The 21,952-nt window shown below is 36.2% G+C and overlaps 1 protein-coding gene across 2 annotated transcripts in view; it reads left to right on the forward strand.

Annotated features, from left to right (window-relative positions):
- The window catches only part of GMCL1 (germ cell-less 1, spermatogenesis associated), a 39,077-nt gene that overhangs the window by 3,802 nt on the left and 13,323 nt on the right, over positions 1-21,952 (forward strand). Inside the window, exons 2-11 of one of the 2 annotated variants that reach the window (XM_044261309.1) lie at positions 2,065-2,188; positions 4,216-4,312; positions 5,433-5,530; positions 8,132-8,244; positions 8,883-8,948; positions 11,273-11,357; positions 14,285-14,375; positions 16,124-16,261; positions 19,038-19,107; positions 19,866-20,144. In XM_044261309.1, coding sequence (XP_044117244.1) covers positions 2,065-2,188; positions 4,216-4,312; positions 5,433-5,530; positions 8,132-8,244; positions 8,883-8,948; positions 11,273-11,357; positions 14,285-14,375; positions 16,124-16,261; positions 19,038-19,107; positions 19,866-20,001 — 1,018 coding nt within the window. In that variant the 3' untranslated portion in view covers positions 20,002-20,144. Of the gene's footprint in view, positions 1-2,064; positions 2,189-4,215; positions 4,313-5,432; positions 5,531-8,131; positions 8,245-8,882; positions 8,949-11,272; positions 11,358-14,284; positions 14,376-16,123; positions 16,262-19,037; positions 19,108-19,865; positions 20,145-21,952 lie in introns of those variants that run through there. The other variant, XM_044261308.1, reaches the window with a different exon arrangement.

The raw sequence follows: 21,952 nt of genomic DNA on the forward strand, positions 1-21,952 counted from the left end.
TTCTCTCTTCCCTGAATTAATATATTTCCTCTGGGGCCAGTTTCTCTCTTTTTAATAGTCCTTAGTGCTCCTAATTCTCTTCATGTTGTGTCATCCTTGCTTGTCTTTTTATATTTAAGAATGAAAAACGTGTGTGTGTGTATGTGTGTGTGTTTTAATTGAGTAAACCTATTTCTACTAAGCCTTCCCTTTAAGTAGGAAGACTGACTACTAAATTGGATGATGGGCTGAGTGAGTTTGTTTAGAGCAGAGATTCCCAAACTTTTTTTGTTCACAGCACAGCAATTTTTTCCATGGTTCCTCTGGTCCTAAAGAAGTATCTCATAGTTAGGTTCAAACTACTGCTTAATAGTAGTAGATAGCATGGTATCTGAAAGATGTAGTAGATAGCATGGTATCTGAAAGATGCGTTGCTGCCCTCAAATATAAAATACTCTACACGCATCCCTGAGTTTGGTGTGGTGCTCCAGGTGCTTCGACACACAGTTTGGGGACCATGATTCAGGGTGAATGTGTTAAGAGCTCACAGGCTACAGATTTCTCAAACACCAGAATGAGGATTGCTTTGTCGGGTGCCAACACCTACACTAAAATCTTGGTTTTTCCTGAGAGATTTGTCCTCTCCTTCTTAGAAGAGCCTTGGAATCTTTATGCCTGAGTTATCTGTACTCTGGTTGTCTGTATTCTTTACTCATACACTGTGGAAGAGGCCATTAAAGGAACACGTTTCCTTCCCCATTTTCAGCCTCACTTTTACCCTTTTGCTTCTCCTGAGACCCTTCCCCTCAACCCACACTGGCTTCTGAAGGGCAGATGGGCTTCAGCCTCCATCCTAGACCTTCATGATGCATTCCGGGCTGTGGCTTCTGCTGCTCTTTTCTATGCCATTTTATTTTCTAACCTCCAGATCCATCGACTTCTCTCATCAGGTGATAAGCCCACCCTTACTTTCTGCTGTTATGGGCTTAGTCCTTTCTGTACTTTTAATCTTTTATGTAATTTGGGGATGGTGCCATCAGGGACTGGAAATTATATTGCCCCATTTATTTCTCAAAGTAACCCAGTAAGGTGGTTACTACTAATATCTTCTTTATATCTGGGGTAACTGAGCTATGGTGGAACTGGGACTCAAACCCAAGTCTCTCCACCACCAAAGCATGTGCTCTTTTTACTGTCAGTTGGAAAGACTTGTCAAACACATTGGTTCAAAACATCATCTGAAACACTTCATTTTCTTAAAGATTAAAATTTTTTAACTACCGAGAAAACTTGTCAGGATTGGCCAGGAATATAAAAAGGTGTTCATCGGCCTCTGCCTAAGGCTTTTCTTATTCATTGGACCATCTTGAACAATGATTATCAGACTTTAAAAAATATATAATTCATCTTTTAAATGAAATCTTAACGCAGAAATCCCTAAGTTGTGATGCTGTTGTAGTTGAAGTTAGGTGAGGATGCCCAGGGTTTGTTCCCCAGCTCTCTCTGGTGGCCCTGAAGACACTCCTCCATTGAGCATAGTTTTGAAAACCTTTTATGTAAGGCTGCAAATCATTGGTCTAATGGGGGAAAAAAATGTTTAACTAGTTCAAAATGGTTTGGTACCAAAATAAGATTAAATCTAAATTATTCTAAAAATTACTTGGGTAGGTAGAATTTTTACTCTTGTTCTCAGTTTTGTAGTTGCATAGAAGTATCATTGCAGTTGTATTGAGATCCTCCATAGTACTATTCTCTAAACGAGGAAGTAAGCAAAAATCACTGTGCTGATCTACAGGTAATTTACTTAGTTCAACAATCACGATTTGCAAAAATGATGCACAATGAAAGGTCCCATCTAGCCACTATTAACCCTCTTAGGAATAGAGTACCCTATTAGATAACTACTGTTATTAGTTTCTTAGGTACTAATGTAAATTTGAATATTACATGCTTCTGTCCTTTTACACAGTGGATAAGTTGGCTCTATTTCTTAGAAATTGAACAAAAGGAATATTTTGAGTTTTATGCAAAATCAGTAAAACATTCAGTTTTACACATATATAAAATTTGCTTTTCTTTTAACAGGAAAAAATTAAAGAGTACATCCAAGTACATTTATCAGACATTATTTTTGAATGGTGAAAATAGTGACATTAAGATTTGTGCTCTAGGAGAAGAGTGGAACTTACACAAAATATATTTATGTCAAGTAAGTATTTTATTTTTCTGTTTGAGTAAACAAGGTAGTTACTTAAAAATAGCTCAAACTCTTTCAAGTCATGTTCTTTCTAATTGCATTTCATAGCAGTCTCTTTGTACGGACAGTAGTTGTTTAAGTCCTGTCATCTGATTCCAAAGTCTTCTTTTATCAGAAATACAGCACACGTGGGCGCCTGGGTGGCTCAGTGGGTTAAGCCGCTGCCTTCGGCTCAGGTCATGATCTCAGGGTCCTGGGATCGAGTCCCGCATCAGGCTCTCTGCTCAGCAGGGAGCCTGCTTCCTCCTCTCTCTCTCTCTCTGCCTGCCTCTCTGCCTACTTGTGATCTCTCTCTCTGTCAAATAAATAAATAAATAATCTTAAAAAAAAAAAAAAAAAGAAATACAGCACACAGTTAGTGTAGTCTAGAAAACAGATTTTGAATTTTCCTTGTCAACCAGACCAGCAAATATCTTTTGATCATAACTACAGTAAGGTTCTTATTTTGGTACCTTTTGTTGACAAAAGGGAAAAAAGTTAGGGAAAAATGTCTAAAGTTTAAGATGGCTGATTTTTTTTTTTAATGTAATTATTTAAACTAGATGAACTTAGCCAAAATGTTATTTTGTAGATATGGTTGAAAATGAATAGAAAGTTCTTGACACTTACTCTTCTTTCCTTCTGGAAAATGCAGTTAAATTAAAGACCTAGCAAATACAGAATATTTCATTTAGCTGATATACCTATTTGGTTTGTGTGCTGAAAATATTACCATCTTTGGTAATATTGTCACCCCAATTTAAAGATTCAGAACTCTGAGAATGAAAGAAAATGTTGCTCTAATGGCTCAAATATTTTACTCATTTATTCTTTCATCAAATCTATCTATTCTTTCTTCAAATCATTGTTCTAGGCACTGGGAATAGAACAGTGAACAATTCAGTTTTTATCCTATGGAGTTTATATTTTCTCTCTTCTTCACCGTTTGACAGTAATTACTGGTAAGACAGTATAGTATAAGATTTTCAGTAGAAATATTTTAAAAGAACTTTTTCTATAACAATTTAATCATAGCGGTTTTTATTTTAATTTTTTTGAACAAGTTTACTTTGGCTTGAAATATATAGCTCAGGGAATATATCAGAATATTGGTCTCAACTTGAGGATAGGGTCCATAACTTTTTTTTTTAATCACTGAAAGCAGTTTTGTGGATTTAAGGATGAGAATGCCTCAGTGAAGGCTTTCCCTCTCAAGAGCAACTATATTGATTATAGTATAAACCACATGCTGAAATATAGTAAGCCCCTAAGGACAGAAACAATGTCTGTTTTGTTAACTGCTATATTCACAGTGCCTTATACATACTAAGTATTCAGTAAAATTAGTTACTGTTTGATGTATTCCAAAGTATTCAAATTATGGAAGGTGCTATCTAGAAGGTAACTAAAGGCTTCATCCATTCTGGTACCTTTCCAAGAATTTAGGTCCATTCTGGAATTTTCTGACTAGATTAAACTTTAGATTAATCCTGATTTCTGGGGATCATCCCATTTATAGCCACCAACAGTAAGGACTTAACAGGAGGAAGGTTCTTAGTCTTCACTTCTTCTCAATGCATGATCTTGTATTTACCTTATGTGTTGTCATAGGTTTATGAGAGTCTTAAATATATGCTGTATTTTCTAAGCTTAAATTTAGAATGCCATTGAGAAGGAAAACATACCTGTAATAGACTTAGAAATTGTTTGAACTAAGTAAAAAAACTAATGTAAGGTTCAAAAGTAATATAGGAATTCAGTTCAGATAGTAATATGAGAATTTGGTTTAATTTTCATTAAATTGATACTAAACAAAGTATTTTGACATACCTAAAATATCCTTAATTTCATTATCCTATAGACAAATTTAGCTATTCTTTTTCTCCTAAAATAATATGGATTCATTTTGTTAGAAGAATTACTTGGAATTAGAAATGGGAAAATAATTTGGAAGACACAGAAAGTACTGGATAATTGGGTGTTTTGTTTTGTTTTTTAAGTCTGGCTACTTTTCTAGTATGTTCAGTGGTTCTTGGAAAGAATCCAGCATGAATATTATTGAACTGGAGATTCCGGACCAGAATATTGATATAGAAGGTAACCATCACCATAATTACTATTATTTAAAAATTATAACATAACCTTTTTATGCTTTTGGTAGAAAATAAATATTTTCTTCCACCCTTATAGGCTAGAAGAAAGCTTCATTTAATACCCCAGAGTGTCAGCTTTGTATTCATTTGCTCAGCTCCATAGTTTTTACCAATTCTATTCTATCTGTTCCTAATCTACTTGTAGGCCTTATCAATCTGTTTACTGTTTACTGTTCATAATTATATCTGCCTGGGATATGGAGGATGTAGGGTGAAGGAGGGAAGAGTCTGACTCTTTTTAAAAATCACATAGAAAAGCTGGTTTAAAAAAAAAAAAGGAAAGAAAAGAAAAGCTGGTATATAGTGTTTATTGATTACTTCCCATGTATGAAGACTTTCTCTGGGAACAAGAGGGTATGAATCATGTAATCAATGTTTAAGAGCTCTGAGTTCTTAGATGAGGAAGCTGAGAGGCCCAGAGGATTTAGGGACTTATTTTAGGCCTCAGCAGTTTAGTGAGCCTCAGTGGTCCTATCCCTCTCCTAATTCCTGTTCCACTTCTCGTTCTCTGCTCCCCTCTTTGATTGCCCTAAGTTTAAGTACCCAGTACTCACAACATAGGCAAAAAGAAAAGTTAAGGATATTTATAAAACACATGCAAGAGTGGCAGTGGAGAGAAGGAAGGACAGGCCTAGATAGCTGTGGTGGCTCAGGGAGAGTGTTTCATGGAGTGGACCAGGTGCTATTCCCCACTCCCCAAAGAGGAAGCACTGAAAGCATCAGGGTTAAGATCATCATGGGGTCTGTGTTGCTTAATGGTTGGTCTACTCAGGGTATCTTTATAAAACTTTTTCCAAGGGTATCTTAATATCAAGATTAGTTGTAGAAGAATTCAGCTCTGTTAGGTAGAATAAATGGCAATTTGTAACATTGTTATTAAATTAGCACCATTAATCAGTTACCATTACTAGCATTTTAAATAGTGATACTTTTCTTAACCTTTTATGTACATACTACATTTTGATATATGTCTTCAAGTATAAAGATGGTCATTATTGTTATTTTTGTAATACTTTTATAGATGTCACTGTTATTTCATTCCCTGGGTCTACTTTGGCTTTCAGCACTGCAGGTTGCCTTTGGGTCGCTATATAGAGATGATGTCTTAATAAAGCCCAGTCGAGTTATTGCCATTTTGGCAGCAGCTTGTATGTTGCAGTTGGTGAGTATGCACATTCTTCAAAGAAAGGATCACAGTTGGATCTTTGTTTCAAAGTATCTATTCTAGGGGCACCTGGGTAGCTCAGTGGGTTAAAGCCTCTACCTTTGGCTCAGGTCATGATCCTGGGGTCCTGGGATCAAGCCCTGTGTTGGGCTCTCTGCTCAGCAGGGAGTCTGCTTCCCTTCCTCTCTCTCTGCCTGTGTCTCTGCCTACTTGTGATATTTCTCTCTCTGTGTCAAATAAATAAATAATCTTAAAAAAAAAGTATTCTAAAAACAAAAAGCTTTTTATAATTTTTAAAAATAAAAATGAAATGTGTAAATATGTCATTTGTGATAAGTACTTAAAATGCATAACCCAAAAAAATACTACTAATAAAGTAAAATGCTCAGTGAAAACCGATTTATTATAACTGAGGGGGTCATCCCGTCTGTGTAAGATGAATGCAAGCTATTTCAGTGTAGATACCTTAGAATTACTATAATGTAAGAGTTTACTTGTCTAAGTCCATTTACAGATCTCTATTCATTAATGATTTGTCTTGACTGTTATTAAGCAGATCACTTATGATTACAAATTTATTTAGGTCATGGGTTTGAAAAACATTGAGTGTCCACTTTGTCAACTTTTTCTTAATTATGAAATAATTGTGGTAAACCACATAAATATATATAATCCATTGGTAGAATGACAGATTTGTTCTTTCAACAGAAGTATATTGAGCAATGTGTCAAACTAGGCTTAGGAATTTAAAGGTAAATTAAGACATAGTACCCGCCTTCAGGAAACTCACAATATAATGTGTGTGTGGAATGGGGGAGGGAGAGTTGATAAATAGACCCAGAGATAAAGTGAGAACTGCCCAGTATTATAGATATGATAATAAACATTCTGTAGGATTTAGCAGATGAACAGAGGGAGTGGTTAGTTTGGCTTGGTGGCACAAAGAAGGAGGTTGAGTTTTGAAAACTGAAAACGTATTTATCTTGCAAAAAAGAGGGGAAGGAAGCATTTTCTACAGAGCAAATTAATACTCAGAGATGTGAAACAGTAGAGGATCAGAGAATCTGAGTGGAACATGGCTCTAGCACAGAGATAAGAAGCACATATAAGAAGCTCCAGCACAATAAAAGAAGGGTTGCAGAGAGCACAACAGAGGCCAGACTGTGAAAAAATCCCTCTATACCTACTCATATGTAGGTACTTTTTTTTTTTTCTTTTGAGAGAGTTTGCACGCAAGTGAGGGATGGGACAGAGGGAGAGAATCCTCAAGCGGACTCTCTTCTGAGCACAGGACCCCATGGGGCTTGATCCCATGACCCATGAGACCATGACCTCAACTGAAACCAAGAGTTGGACACCCAACCAACTGAGCCACCCATGTTCCCCTTTTGGAAAAGGGGAACAATCAAAAGTTTTAGATCAAATCAAAAAGTTTTAGAAAGTTTACTGCAGAAGTTTTAGAAAGAATGCTTCAGAAATAATGTAAAGGATGTATTGAAAAGAAAATTAGTACATTAGAGACAAAATCTTATTGCAGTAGTCCAAGTGAGCATCTAAAGTAGGGCAGTAGCAATAAGCATGGGGAGGAAAAACGAGATCAAAGAAAGATTAATCAAGGATAATCCACTGGACTTGGTGACAAGGTGTTAAGAGGAAAGCGGAGGAGGTTAAGAGGGGAGTAGTCTCAAATAACTTTCAGGTAAGTTTAAAATCCTTAAGGAAGGTATTTTATTTTGATCTTTAGAAAAAGTTCACTAAGTTTCCTTTTCTGTGACATTTGTATACTTATTTATTTGAAGTATTAGTAAATAGCTTGCTCAATATACTTAGCTGGGATCATTTAATTTTTTAAATTCATCATCCTTTCAGTACTTATTTTCAACAGGTACACTTTATTTTCTAACTTTAGTCCTTTTGGTTTTGTCATAAACCCATTTTCTGCATCATCTTTATGACTTAACTTACTAACTTAATAATATACTTGCATGATGAATATGTTTCAGAAGTTTAGGTAAAAAGTGACATTTCTTTCCATATATTGAACAAAATTAGTTCATTTGAAATCTTACATATAAACATTTCAGATTAATATTTTAGTGTAAATAGTAATGTATTTGTTTTAGGTGCATCTCTTAGAAGTTGATAAGTGTTTTATACTTTAATAAACACTTTCTGATGATTCATACTATTTACTTGTCTATCACATGGTCACCTGAGTATGTTAAAAGATCTTAATTTTAAAAGAACAGGCAAACCAGACATAATCCTGCTTAAATTTGCAAAGTTCCCAGAGAGGGGAAGAATAAAAAAGAAAGAGAATAGCAATATTCATCTCTACTTGACTGCCTTACTGCTTTTACCCCCTCCATTCTGTTTTTCAATTCCAAGTATTTAGTTGAATACTTGCTGGATTTTTTTTTTTCTAGTATTTTTATTGGACTTAAAAATTTAGGCTTGCTGCACTTAATGAGTTTTCTTTCTTTTCTTTCCTTCTTCCTTTTTTTTTTTTTTTTTACTTTTTAATATGTAAAAGCACATATTCAGAGCTAATTTTTCCCACGTGAAATGGGCCTTTCCAGTGCTTATTTATATTTACAGGATGGTTTAATACAGCAGTGTGGTGAGACAATGAAGGAAACAATTAATGTGAAAACTGTATGTGGCTATTACACATCAGCAGGGACCTATGGATTAGATTCTGTAAAGAAAAAGTGAGTTACCTTTTTTATTTTTCCTCCCATCCCACTTGTGGGAATTTGGCTGCTTTGGTTTCTTAAGAGAATGTATAGCTGTAAGAAAGAAAAAAAAAATAGGGGACTAGAATTTTGTTATAAAAAGTTCTTTTTTACATTTGGATGAATTAGTAAATTCCTTGAAAGTGTTGTCTTTGTAAATGACCATGGGTGGGTTATACATGCTTATACGTGGCTTATAAAAACTCTGGTCACTCTTTGCATTTTCTATTAATAGTTTTTAAGTAATAGGCATCATAGACATATTTATCAGCACACCTACTGGCAATGTTTTTAACTCCTGAGTATTATAGTACCCATTTTCAAATTAGAAAGAAGGTAATGGAAGTGTGAAGGCCCCTGCATAAATGATATAACACCAACTTGAAATGAGGTTTTCTTAATTAGAAATGCTCTTATTAATATAAAGAGAATATTTTCTTAATAACTGCTGACAAAAATAATACTAAATTTTCGGTTGTTAAATTTAAAAATTTGAGCATGTTCTGGCAAGACTAATTGTTTTTACTTTAACTGTAAGTCCTACTACATAAGCCATAAACACAGGATTTTTTTTTATGTATCATGTAATAAATAATGCCGTGTTTTAATTTCAGGTGCCTTGAATGGCTTCTCAACAATTTGATGACTCACCAGAATGTTGAACTTTTTAAGGAACTCAGGTATTTTAATTTTAAATAACATTGTAATTAATCACCCTAAAATAATGATTATTTGTTAAAGTATGCATTTGCTTTATACAAAAATATATTACTTACGAAAAGTGAATAATTTAATGAAAGGTATCTTGACATCTATGAACTGAAGAAATGCTTCACAAATTTGTCATAAATAATATGTGTATTATGTCTACTATTTTAACTAATTTTAATTGAATAATTCACTGTTACTATAAAACTATAGAAAAATGTCAAGTGTTAACCTTACCTTTGCTATGCTCTGAGAGAATCTAAAAGTTTGTGTTTTTTTGTGTTTTCTTTTGTTTTTTAAAGATTTTATTTATTTGACAGAGAGCAAGAGAGACAGCCAGAGAGGGAACACAAGCAGGGGGAGTGGGAGAGGGACAAGCAGGCTTCCTGCAGAGCAGGGAGCCCAACTCAGGGCTCGATCTCAGGACCCTAGGATTATGACCTGATACGGAGGCAGCTGCTTAATGACTGAGCCACCCAGGTGCCCTGAGAATTTAGAAGTTTATTTAAAAACCTTCTTCACCATTTCAAAATTTAAGTTTTAAAGATTTTATTTTTAGTAATCAGACCCAGTGTGGGGCTTGAACTCAGAACCCTGAGATCAAGAGTTGCATGCTCCAACTGAGCCAGCCAGGCACCCCTGCAAAATTAAGTTTAAGGAAGTTGTTTTAAACTTTCTGCTAGGCCTGATGAAGTCAAATTCACAATCAGGTTGGCCTTTTGAATAACATCGGCTGATAATTCCTTCCTGCCTTCCTTCAACAAACACTTCTTGAATGTCCACTATATATGAAGGTACTCTGTTAGGTGCTGTGAAGGATGCAGAGGTGATTATGTCATGGTTTCTGCTCTCGAAGAGATGATTCCTGTGATGTCAGCTTCACTGATTTGTTGGGGTGTTTTTGTAGGGTTTTTTTTGTTGTTTTTCTTGCAAGGGTGGGTAGGGAAGTGGTGGGGGAAAAGATAAACATTTTTACATTTAAATACAATATGGAATAGAGAGAATTCAAGTTTCTTTGAGCTTTAAAGATGAAATACAAGAAATCATAGAAATGTTATTTTTATGGCTAAGACCCATTTCCTGGATTCCTGGGTCCTTTCCTTTCCTCTGCCCTTAAGAGGTAACGGGTAGTGAGGCACCTGGGTGGCTCAGTGGGTTAAAGCCTCTGCCTTTGGCTCAGGTCATGATCTCAGGGTCCTGGGATCAAGCCCCACATCGGGCTCTCTGTGAGGCAGGGAGCCTGCTTCCTCCTCTCTCTCTGCCTGCCTCTCTGCCTACTTGTGATCTGTCTCTGTCAAGTAAATAAATAAAATTTAAAAAAAAAAAAAGATAACGGGTAGAAAAGTTTGAGAAGTATTTTTCTGCAAAAAAAATCATTACCTAATAATGGCAAGGTATAAACAAAGCTCTGCATTATGTTTGGTTTGAAAATCATCAGGGTACCTGGTTCAGTTGGTTAAGTGTCTGCTTTCAGCTCAGGTCATGATCCCAGAGTCCTGGGATCAAGCCCCACATCTGGCTCCTTGCTCAGTGGGGAGGCTGCTTCTCCTTCTCCCTCTGCCTGCCGCTCTCCCAGGTTGTTCTCTCCATCTCTCTCTCTGTCAAATAAATAAAATCTTTAAAAAAAAAAAAGAAAGAAAAGAATTAGAAACAGTTTAATCTTTTTCCTTTTTTAAATTTCTCATTGAGGTCTTTCAAAAAGAAGATAAATTGTAGTGGCCATCTTAAAAACCTAGAGGTTCTTCTGGTTTTTACAGCTTAAAGGAAGGGGGAGAAACAGCTGGTGATATATGTACCACTCCAAATTTAAACTAATACATATTTCTTGATATTGCTCTTTAAAAGTGATGAAAACATGCTTTAAGACTAAGCAATTCTCTTAACCCTCAATGTTAAAGGTTACTTTGAACATACAGATGTTTCAGTGAATTTTGACGAATGCCTTTTTTCTTTTTTTTTAAACAATGAATGGGCCGGAAAGGCAAAATAGGAACACTGCCACTCTATCAGGGCATAACAAAAGATATCTCATTGAGACCTTTTTTTAACTTAATTAATCAGCAGATCAAAGTTCTTTGATTTCCTGTCAGTTTAAAGAAAGACCTTTCAGAGGATTCTCTCTGAATTAAAATATCCTTGTGCTCAGATAGTTATTTCTGTCTAAAATTCTTTGTGTTGGGCAAAAAGACTGATGTCATTTTCTTTTCATAAGAAAGACTTAAATTTTTTAGTTCCATCAAGATGTTTTAGCTGTGCATGAGGATAAACTCACTATACCTCTCTTTTTCTTTTCTAGTATAAATGTCATGAAACAGCTCATTGGTTCATCTAACTTATTTGTGATGCAAGTGGAGATGGATGTGTACACAGCTCTTAAAAAGGTATTGACATAATAGTATGTAAGGGCATCACCTCAGCATTACTTAAAATAGTGAAAAACTGGACACAGCTGGTGTCCAGTGATAAAGGATTGGTATAAATATAAGAAATGCTAAAGGAAATATGCCAAAATGTTAAAAAAAAATTTGTTTGCTAACATGAGTGATTTTAATTTCATTCTTTATCCTTGTCAACCTTTAAAGTACAATAGCCAGTTATTTTACCAGCAAAATGGATTTATTTGGGAATAGTAGAGCAGTTGGACTTTGGGACATGTAAGCTGTAACAAACCATAAGCAAGTCCAGACCTCAAGGGAGAGGGACATTACTTTATCAAGAAAAAGAGGAAGTTGAGAGGGGCTGCTTTGAATGAATCAAAATCCCTGGGAGGAAAGCTAGAGTTGCGTGTTTGTTGCCTGTATCTTCTTATTGACTGAGCTTGTTGCTGGCCAAGAAGAAATTCTTCCTTTCTCCTACTAGAATGGTAGAGTTGGCTTCTTCCTATTGGGAATGCAAGGTACCTCTCTTACTGTTGGGTCTGCAGTTGATATCAAGCTGTGGGCCATGAGAGCTTGCATCCTATTTCCTTTGCTTGGTTTTTACTTTTCTATTCTAGAAGTATGTTTCTGATTTTTTCCCACATGTTTTTCAACAACAAGCATGCTGTTATGTTATTTACATAGTCAGAAATGTTAAATGTTTTATATGGTTTTCAGAAATGTTTTCAAAGTTGAATTAATGACTTCATGATGAAATTTTCACTTTTTCTAGAAAATGGTAAAATTCTTTAAAGACCTTATTTGCGCTTCAGGCATATGTTTCATTTCATACTTTTAAATCATCCTTTTTAACAATTTTTTTAAATTATTTTTATTAACATATAATGTATTGTTTGCCCCAGGGGTTACAGGTCTGTGAATCATCAGTCTTACACATTTCACAGCACTCACCATAGCACATACCCTCCCCAATGTCCATAACCCAACCACCCTGTCCCTAACCCCAACCCCCCAGCAACCCTCAGTTTGTTTTGTGAGATTAAGAGTCTCTTATGGTTTGTCTCCCTCCCGATCCCATCTTGTTTCATTTTTTCCTTCCCTGCCCCCCACAACCCCCTGCTCTGCCTCTCAAATTCCTCATGTCAGAGAGATCATATGATAATTGTCTGAAAGGTTTTAACATCTTTAAAGTGATTTTATTTTCACAACTCTGAAGTGACAAATCAGCTATCTTTCTTGTTCTGTAAATGATAGGACTTAGAACTCTTACAGTTACTAAGTGGCAGACTTGAGGTAGAACCCAGGTTTGTGAGTCCTAGTTCATTGCTTTTCCCACTGAATAATTTTGCTTTTAGTCTTTTGTCACCAGCAACAGAGTCTCCATTTAACACAGCTTCAAAATCTGAGAATGAGGGACAACTCGGTGGCTCAGTGGGTTAAAACCTCTGCCTTCAGCTCAGGTCATGATCCCAGGGTCTTGGGATCAAGCACCAAGCATCGGCTGGCTCTCTGCTCAGCAGGGAGCCTGCTTCCTCCTTTCTCTGCCTGCCTCTCTGCCTACTTGTGATCTCTCTCTCTGTCAAATAAATAAATAAATAAATAAAATCTTTAAAAAAAAAAAACTGAGAATGAGACACCTTCTAAGTTATATCATTGCAATTGCTTATTTTGTGATTGAGATGACGTTTTATTAATGTTATGTTTTGGGGCACCTGGGTGGCTCAGTGGGTTAAGCCTCCGTCCTCGACTCAGGTCATGATTTCAGGGTCCTGGGATCAAACCCCGCATTGGGTTCTCTGCTCTGCAGGAGCCTGCTCCCCCCCACAACTGCCCCCCCCCCGCCTGCTGCCTCACTGCCCTCTTGTGATCTCTGTCAAATAAATAATAAAATCTTTAAAAAAAAAAAAAAAAAGGTTGTATTCGTCACATCCTACTCCCTACCTTCCTCTACCCACCCACCCCTGCCGCAGGGGAGTTTAGTAACTGAGTTGGAGGAGTAGACAGGCCATTTCTGTCTCTGAGCCAGCGGTAGCATTCATTGTTTCCTATTATTGTAATTGCTCTTATGCCAGTAGTGATAAGTGCTTACTGTGTGCCAGGCACGATCAAAGTAAGTTACACATAATAATTTTCTTTTAATGTCCTATGAGGTATCATGTTCATTTTATAAATGAAGAAATTAAGGCCCAGAAAAATTAAGTAATTTGCCCAGCTGTAATTGGCAGGGGAAGGATTTAAAAACCCATGCCCCTAACTGGTCTGTATACTACCTCAACAGTAATAAAACAATAAGAAACTCCTTTTCCCTTTTTAAATAAATTATTATCAAATTATTTATTAAATTAATATTAAATAATTAGGTTATTTTATAACCTTAATGGTACTTAGCAAAATTGAATTAATAGACGAGTAGAATAAATGAGTGTAAAATCACTAATGTAATATATATTAAACTAGCATTTTAATTGTGTAACTATACTGCGTTTGAGGCCTTAAATACTTCAGGAATTCATTTATTCTTTATCACACACTGTTTCAGTTTTTATCATTGGACCACGACTAAAGGACTGTGGACCTTTGGACCATGATGAAAGGGAGTGAGGGGCAAAGGGAGAGCGAGGGAGAAGGAGCGAGGAAGGCTCAATACAGTGTGGAGCCCAATGTAGGGCTCAGTTTCACAACCCTAAGATCATGACCTGAGCTGAAGTCAAGAGTCGGATGCTTAACCAACTGAGCCACCCAGGTGCCCCAGAGCTATGATGAATTTAAAGCTTGTAAGCATTCATATAACAGTTCTACTTCTTTCAGTTTCATGTACTAGAAATTAAATTTTTTAGATATTACGTTTTAAGGTGGAAGCAGTATGAATGTAAAATCGTAACATGATGAAATCTTATAATTTCTTTCTTAAATTTGCTTTTTTAACCTAGTGGATGTTCCTTCAACTTGTGCCTTCATGGAATGGATCTTTAAAACAACTTTTGACTGAAACAGATGTCTGGTTTTCTAAGAGGAGAAAAGGTATGCTTGAAATTTTTATTAAGCACTTGTTTTGAGAGTCTTTTTAATTGAAATTTATTAAAATCAGGTCCTAACTTATTGGTAGACCTGGAGAATTTTAGATCTGGTGAAGACTTTAAGCAGTTCTCTAATTCAGCCCCTAATTTAAATTGAGAAAAGTAAAGCTGGATAAGAAAAATGCCTTGCATTTATTAACTGAATTATTATTCCTTGAACTAACACCATAGTTTGACTCCCCAAAGTATCACCTTTCCTATTTTATCACCAACAGGTCTTGGTGATTACATTTGTCTTGTTTGACCACACTGACTTTTCTGTAACACATTAACCCTGTCTATCAGGCAACAGTTCTTAACAAAGGGGGGGTCCCATCTACAAGCTTCAGTTTGTAACTAACCCCCAAAAGTGTATGCAGAACTTTATGTGTATGCTTGTGTTGCATCTGTTTTGCAAGGTGAGAACTTCCATAATTTTTGTCAGATTCCATAATTTTTGTCAGAGAAGACTGATCTGAATAAATTCATAAAGATCTACTGCCATTAAATTCTTACTGGGATAGAGGTGGAACATGCAATGTATTTTTTTATTTTGCTAAAACAGATAATAGGGAAAAAACTTCAGGTGCAAAGAAGTAGGTAAATCATAATCCTTAGTTCATGATTTTCTTAGTTCACAGTCATTTTTAGCCCATGCATGGCCACCTTTTTTGATTATTTTTAGTAATATATTGAACCCCCACAAACTCATCTTCAAGGACTAGAACATCTGTAACTTCAGTCTACTCCTGTGCTTCTTTCCTGTTGTGTCTCTCTGACTTTCCAAACCACTATCTTGAATTTTGTGTTTATTATTCCCTTAAAAAAAATGTTATTGCATAATGAATGTATGTCTTAATATACTGGTCTCTGAAAAAAATAATCCCTGATTTGCAGCGTTTTAAAATTTCCATGATACAAATTCTCACAGTTCCAAGCTACCAGTTCCAAGCTACCAATATGACATTATTGGCACTGAATGCCTCGTTGAGAGATGAAATGCACCCATCAGCTTCTATAAGCCAGTGCAAGCCATTTCCAGCATACCATTAGACAGTATATCATTTGATATTAGTTGGTATATTTTAGTTGCTATTTCCATACATATGTTGCGAATCAATGGCTATAGTGTCTTTGTATCTTATTTTGTATTTTAAGAGAATTAATGTATTAGCTAGTAGTGTTTATCCTATGTAGCTAAAACAAAAATTAGGTGAACCCCAAGAGACAAATCCATGTCCTGTGTATCTTATGAAGACCATTACATTTGGCATTTGAGCCCTGGAGTTCCACTGGAGTGTTCAGTCCCTGGGAAGGGGGTTTCTAGAGAGATACTGTAACCCTAACTACTGTTCTCAAACCATCCTTTCCCAAACCCTGCGGCACTGGAAGCTCCAAACCCCAGATCTAGGTGTACACCTGAATTCCTAGCCCAAAGGCCACTTGGGACCAAAATTAATTTCCTGGGGCTTCTTCCTAAATCTCTAAGTTTTTATCCATATACCACAGTTTATATAATATTTGAAAACTAGTTTATTTGTGTTCTAATCGACATGCATGTGTGTATATCTATGTGTATGTGCATGTGCATGCACGTGTGTGTGTGTGTGTATGTGTGTGTGTGTGTGTGTATCTCTCCCTGCCCATAAAAACATTTAGGAATAAAATAGGTTTGAAAACAATGCCTATTGAATTTAAACTGTTTTTTAATAGATTTTGAAGGTATGACCTTCCTTGAAACTGAACAAGGAAAACCATTTGTGTCAGTATTCAGACACTTAAGGTTACAGTATATTATCAGTGATTTGGCCTCTGCAAGAATTATTGAACAAGATTCTCTAGTACCTTCAGGTAAGAGAACATGACTTAATTATGACTTTAAGTATTATCTTTCTGATTATAATAGTAATACATGTCATAGAAAAGAGTAAAAAGAGAATAGAAATTACCTTTAATCCCAAAAAGATTACACATTTTTTTTTTAAGATTTTATTTATTTATTTGACAGAGAGAGATCACAAGTAGGCAGAGAGGCAGGCAGAGAGAGAGAGAGGAGGAAGCAGGCTCCCTGCTGAGCAGAGAGCCCGATGCGGGACTCGATCCCAGGACCCTGAGATCATGACCTGAGCCGAAGGCAGCGGCTCAACCCACTGAGCCACCCAGGCGCCCCAAGATTACACATTTTTGTACCAAAGTGAAATCATACTACATAGGTAATTTTCTGTGTTCACATTCTATATTGAGTATTTTCCCTTTAAGCACTACCGAGGCTATTTAAATGACTCTAGTTTTTGTGATACAGTTTTGTTTAGTTTTAAATATGAGCAAAGAGAAACTAATCCCATCATCTAGAATGAGTATCTTGATGAATTCTTCTAGTCCTCTTTATTAATATGTATACATTGAAATAAAAACAAAAGTATACTATGTACCACGTTTATATATTATTATGGGTGTTCTTTAATCTGATTAAAGTGTAATAGTACACTATTTTAGACCAGACTTTTACTTTATTTTTTGAATGGGCCATATGCAGTTTATTAATATGCAAAATAAGTTTGATTCATTTTCTGAGATGCTTCACTAGGATTGTTTTGGACCCAACTTAACTTTCCCTTCTATTATTTTTTCTGAATTTTTACCTCTAGACCAGACTTTTAAAAATGAGTGTTGAGGGGTGCCTGGGTGGCTCAGTGGGTTAAAGCCTCTGCCTTCAGCTCGGATCATGATCTCAGGGTCCTAGGATAGAGTCCTGAGTCCGGCTATCTGCTCAGCGGGGAGGCTGCTTCTCTCTCTCTCTCTCTCTCTCTCTCTCTCTCTCTGCCTGCCTCTCTGCCTACTTGTGATTGCTCTCTGTCAAATAAATAAATAAAATCTTAAAAAAAAAAAAAAGAGTGTTGAAGTATTTGAAGTGTACTTATACAACATTTGGTTGGGAATAAGTAAAAGAAGAAAAATAAATATGGTACTGGGGCACCTGGGTGGCTCAGTGGGTTAAGCCTCTGCCTTCAGCTCAGGTCATGATCCCAGGGTCCTGAGCTCGAGCCCCTCGTCGGACTCCCTGCCCAGCGGGGAGCCTGCTTCCCTTCCTCTCTCTCTGCCTGCCTCTCTGCGTACTTGTGATCTCTGTCTGTCAAATAAATAAATAAAATCTTTTAAAAAAATAAAATAAATATGGTACTAAGCCAAGTCTACTTATATTAATAAATTTCTTTAACTAAAATTTCAGTTTTACATAGATTTGTGTAAAAAATGGTTTGCTTTATTAAAGGAAAAAAATTATAACTTTTATTCCATTTAGACTGAATTAAAATCTCTTTTTAATATGTTACCTAAATCTAATATGCCAAAATTATTTTTTAAAGATTTATTTATTTTAGAGAGAGAGTGAGCTAATAGGCAGGAGGAGCAAAGGGAGGGGAAGAGAGAATCTCAGGCAGACTTCATGCAGAGTGCCAAGGTAGAGCTCTGTCTCACAACCCTGAGATTACAGCCTGAGCTGGAACCAAGAGTTGGATGCTTAAACCAACTGTGCCATGCGGGCACCCCCCAAAATTATATTTTGAGTGTGCATGATATATCTGATATTTATCTCCCACTAATTATTATTTTTAGATAATTTAATAAAACAATTTATTCAGTTTTCTATAAAAGTTAAATAAAAACTGAAAATACTACTTTAGGTATGTTTCTTACAAAAATTAATATGATTATGAAAAGGAAATGCAAGAATCTACTTTTTTTTTTTAATTTTTTTAAGATTATTTATTTATTTGACAGACAGAGATCCCAAGCAGGCAGAGAGGCAGACAGAGAAGAGAGGAGGAAGCAGGCTCCCTGCTGAGCAGAGAGCCCGATGCGGGGCTCGATTCCAGGACCCTGGGATCATGACCGGAGCCGAAGGCAGAGGCTTTAACCCACTGAGCCACCCAGGCGCCCCGCAAGAATCTACTTTTAACTAAAAATTTAAGTCCTAATTTGAATGCATGTAATCTGGGGCACCTTGGGTGGCTGAGTAGGTTAAGCATCTGCCTTTGATCAAGGTCATGATCCTAAGTTCCCGGGATCGAGCCCCACATTGGGCTCCCTGCTCAGTGAGGAGCCTGCTTCTCCTCCTCCCTCTGTTGCTCTCCCTGCTTGTACACTCTCTACCCCTTAAATAAAATCTTTTAGAAAATAATAAATGCATGTAATCTAAGTAGGGTTTATCCTAAAGGAGAGCAAAATAGCCTTTACCACACTAAAATCATTAAGCCCATATTGTTATAGCATTTTTATAAAATAAAAACTACCAGCTTTATTTATTGCTATTTTAAACTTGAGTTTAGAAATGGTCGGGGCGCCTGCGTGGCTCAGTGGGTTAAGTCTCTGCCTTCGGGCTCAGGTCATGATCTCAGGGTCCTGGGATCAAGCCCCACATCGGGCTCTCTGCTTAGCCGGGAGCCTGCTTCCTCCCCACCCCCTCTCTGCCTGCCTCTCTGCCTACTTATGATCTCTGTCTGTCCAATAAGTAAATAAAATCTTTTTTTAAAAAAAGTAACAATTTTATCGAGTTCTTAAAATTTTTTAATGCTTTATGTTCTTCAGTATTTATTATTATTCTTTTATGCTTATTTTTCTATTTTAGAATGGCTGTCTTCAGTGTACAAACAGCAGTGGCTTGCTATGCTCCGGGCAGAACAAGACAGTGAGGTGGGGTAAGTATGTTAGATCATAATGCTGTTGGTAAAAAGCAAACAAACCCCAAACAGGGGTTTTCTGCTGTAAATTTTTTTTTTTTTAAGATTTTATTTATTTATTTGACAGACAGAGATCACAACTAGGCAGAGAGGCAGGCAGAGAGAGAGAGGAGGAAGCAGGCTCCCTGTGGAGCAGAGAGCCCGATGTGGGGCTCGATCCCAGAACTCTGGGATCATGACCTGAGCCGAAGGCAGAGGCTTTAACCCACTGAGCCACCCAAGCACCTCTCTGTCTGTGAATTTTTAAATGCATTTATTATATTGAAAAATTAAGAGATGTTAAAGTAGAAAGAAGATCATTAATCAATTTTTATTCTTATATTTCTATAACATGATCAGTATTATTAATAATCTTTCTGGTCAAGTAATGGAACATTTGAATAGTCATTTGCTGTATTTGTAAAAATTGAGTAATTCTTAAACTGTTTCACCTAGTGTTGTATAATGATTTTCTTTCAACATATGGAAATACAACTTGGAATAATGCTTCCGCCAAGCCTGATTTTCATATTTCTATGTAGGTAAAGCTACTTTTATTTGTGGTAGTATTATAAAATTCTAATTCTTATTAATTAGCTAATAAGTGTTTTGAAGACCTTTGAGTCTGAAATGAGTTGACATAATCCAGTTATAGATGCCCCCCCGAAAAAATATTTCTGTGCTTTTTTTCATCTGAAGGGAAAGCAGATTATCTGTTCTTTTGATGTGCTTTGCAGGTCACAGACGTGCTTCCACACTTATTATTTGATCTATATACTGGCTCCTTGGTATAGACCGTGTGAGCAGACAGTCCATCCGAGAGTGTATGTGGAAGAGGCCTTAAGGTTGACATTTTTGCCCCAATCTCTTTAACCCATTTTTATACACCAAAAGACCTGCTAAAATATATGACCTGTTATGTTTATATCCAAACAGTGACTGCATGAAAGTGTTATATAAACTCATGGTAATGATTATGAGGTTATTTTCCAGGATTCTTGGTTTCTGCTTTATTGATAATTTTTTTTTTAAATTTTATTCATTTATTTGAAAGAGAGAGACAGTGAGAGAGAGCATGATCGAGGAGAAGGTCAGAGAGCGAAGCAGACTCCCCATGGAGCTGGGAGCCCGATGTGGGACTCGATCCCGGGACTCCAGGATCACGCCCCGAGCCAAAGGCAGTCGTCCAACCAACTGAGCCACCCAGGCGTCCCTGCTTTATTGATAATTTATTTTTGATCTTTTTCCAAATATATTCACAGCACTCTTATCCTACATAAATATAGTAAGATTGTTGAAATAGAAATAATAAATCAAAAAACAAGAAAAAGAAAGTTAATTATTTAATGAAATTCAGATATGAAGCCTTTTGTAATATATGAAATATTTTCAAAATCATCCTCATTCTTTTGTATATTCAGTTTTTAGATGTTAGGTGTTCTTATTTTTTAACCTTTCCCTCATCTGTATCTATGAACTGAACATAGAATCTGACTAAGAAACTGAGCTGGACTGAGTGGGTTTCCTCCCCTCAGAAGTGTATGTAGGATTATAGCACTGCAACCAAGTGCTCTGTTTCATAGATACTGAGCCCCTCCTCATTGCTGCAGGGCTATTAAAGTGAGAAAGTGTGTTTCTGGGGTGTTAGGTAGTGAAGTCTACCTCTAAGGTTCTCCTCTTCCATGCTCTTCCACACTGCCGACAGGTTATCTTTCTGAAGCAGAAATAGAATTGTGTCACTTCCTGGCTTAACTGTGTCTCAGGATCTGCTGATAGGGACAGTTGTTATTCTTTGTTTATGATATAAGCATTTTTAAAAATTCCTCATTCTTAAGAAATTCATACTGAACTATTTACAGATTAAAGGATATTTCTGGAGAATTAGCCTCCAAACAGTCAGGAGGGATATGGGGAGAAGTGGGCTTTGAATAAAACTGAAACAAGATTAATGAAGCTAGATGGTTAGAACATTAAGCCTATTATACTGTTTTATCCACTTTTAGGTTTGAAATTTTTCGTAATAAAAAATGTGAAAGTAACAGAACTAATGCCTGGAAACTCTCTATCATCTACAGGAAAAGTTGAAGCTCTTATTAGCATAGCATGGGGGGCCCGTCCATAGTCCATCCCAAATGTCTTTCACTTCATCCCATCACGTGCTCATCTTGGGCTCTAGCTGTACTAAATTCTTCATACATTTGCTATTTTTTTATGCTCCAGATTCTTCTTACCTACTATACCTTCTACCTGGAATGCCCTTCACCTGCATAGAATCCCACCCTTGACCTCTACAACAACAAACTCCTTTTCAGGCACAAGTAATACCTCCTCTGTGATGAGCCCCCTCTAATCCCAGGCAGTAAATCTGCCTTCTTTGTGCTCCTAACATCACAACACTCTCCACATTATTTTAATTATTACTTATATGTCTAGTTCTCTTCTAGACTAAACTCTTGGGTATCAAGGACATGTTTTATTAGTTTTATATACATTTATGTATTTTTTATATATTGTATTTCAGTATTTTAGTTTGGTGATGATGATGTCCCCAGTATTTAGGCACTTAATAAATGTTGTATATGATGGATATATTGTATTGCTTTTATCTTTTGGAATTCCAAGCTATAATAATAATAATAATAATGCATTTTTTCGTTCTCATAAGTTGAAACAAAAGTGCTTTTCTAGATTGGTTTCTAGATTTTTAAAGTAGGGAACCAGTTCTACAGCTGTTTCTATTAAATCTTGAGTTTGCATGGTTATACTACATAAAAGATGGCTTGGATATGAAACAGTAATGTCCAATGGTAGATGAAACTGTCAA

This window comes from Neovison vison, chromosome 8 (genome assembly GCF_020171115.1).
Source record: "Neovison vison isolate M4711 chromosome 8, ASM_NN_V1, whole genome shotgun sequence".
Lineage (NCBI taxonomy): Eukaryota > Metazoa > Chordata > Mammalia > Carnivora > Mustelidae > Neogale > Neogale vison.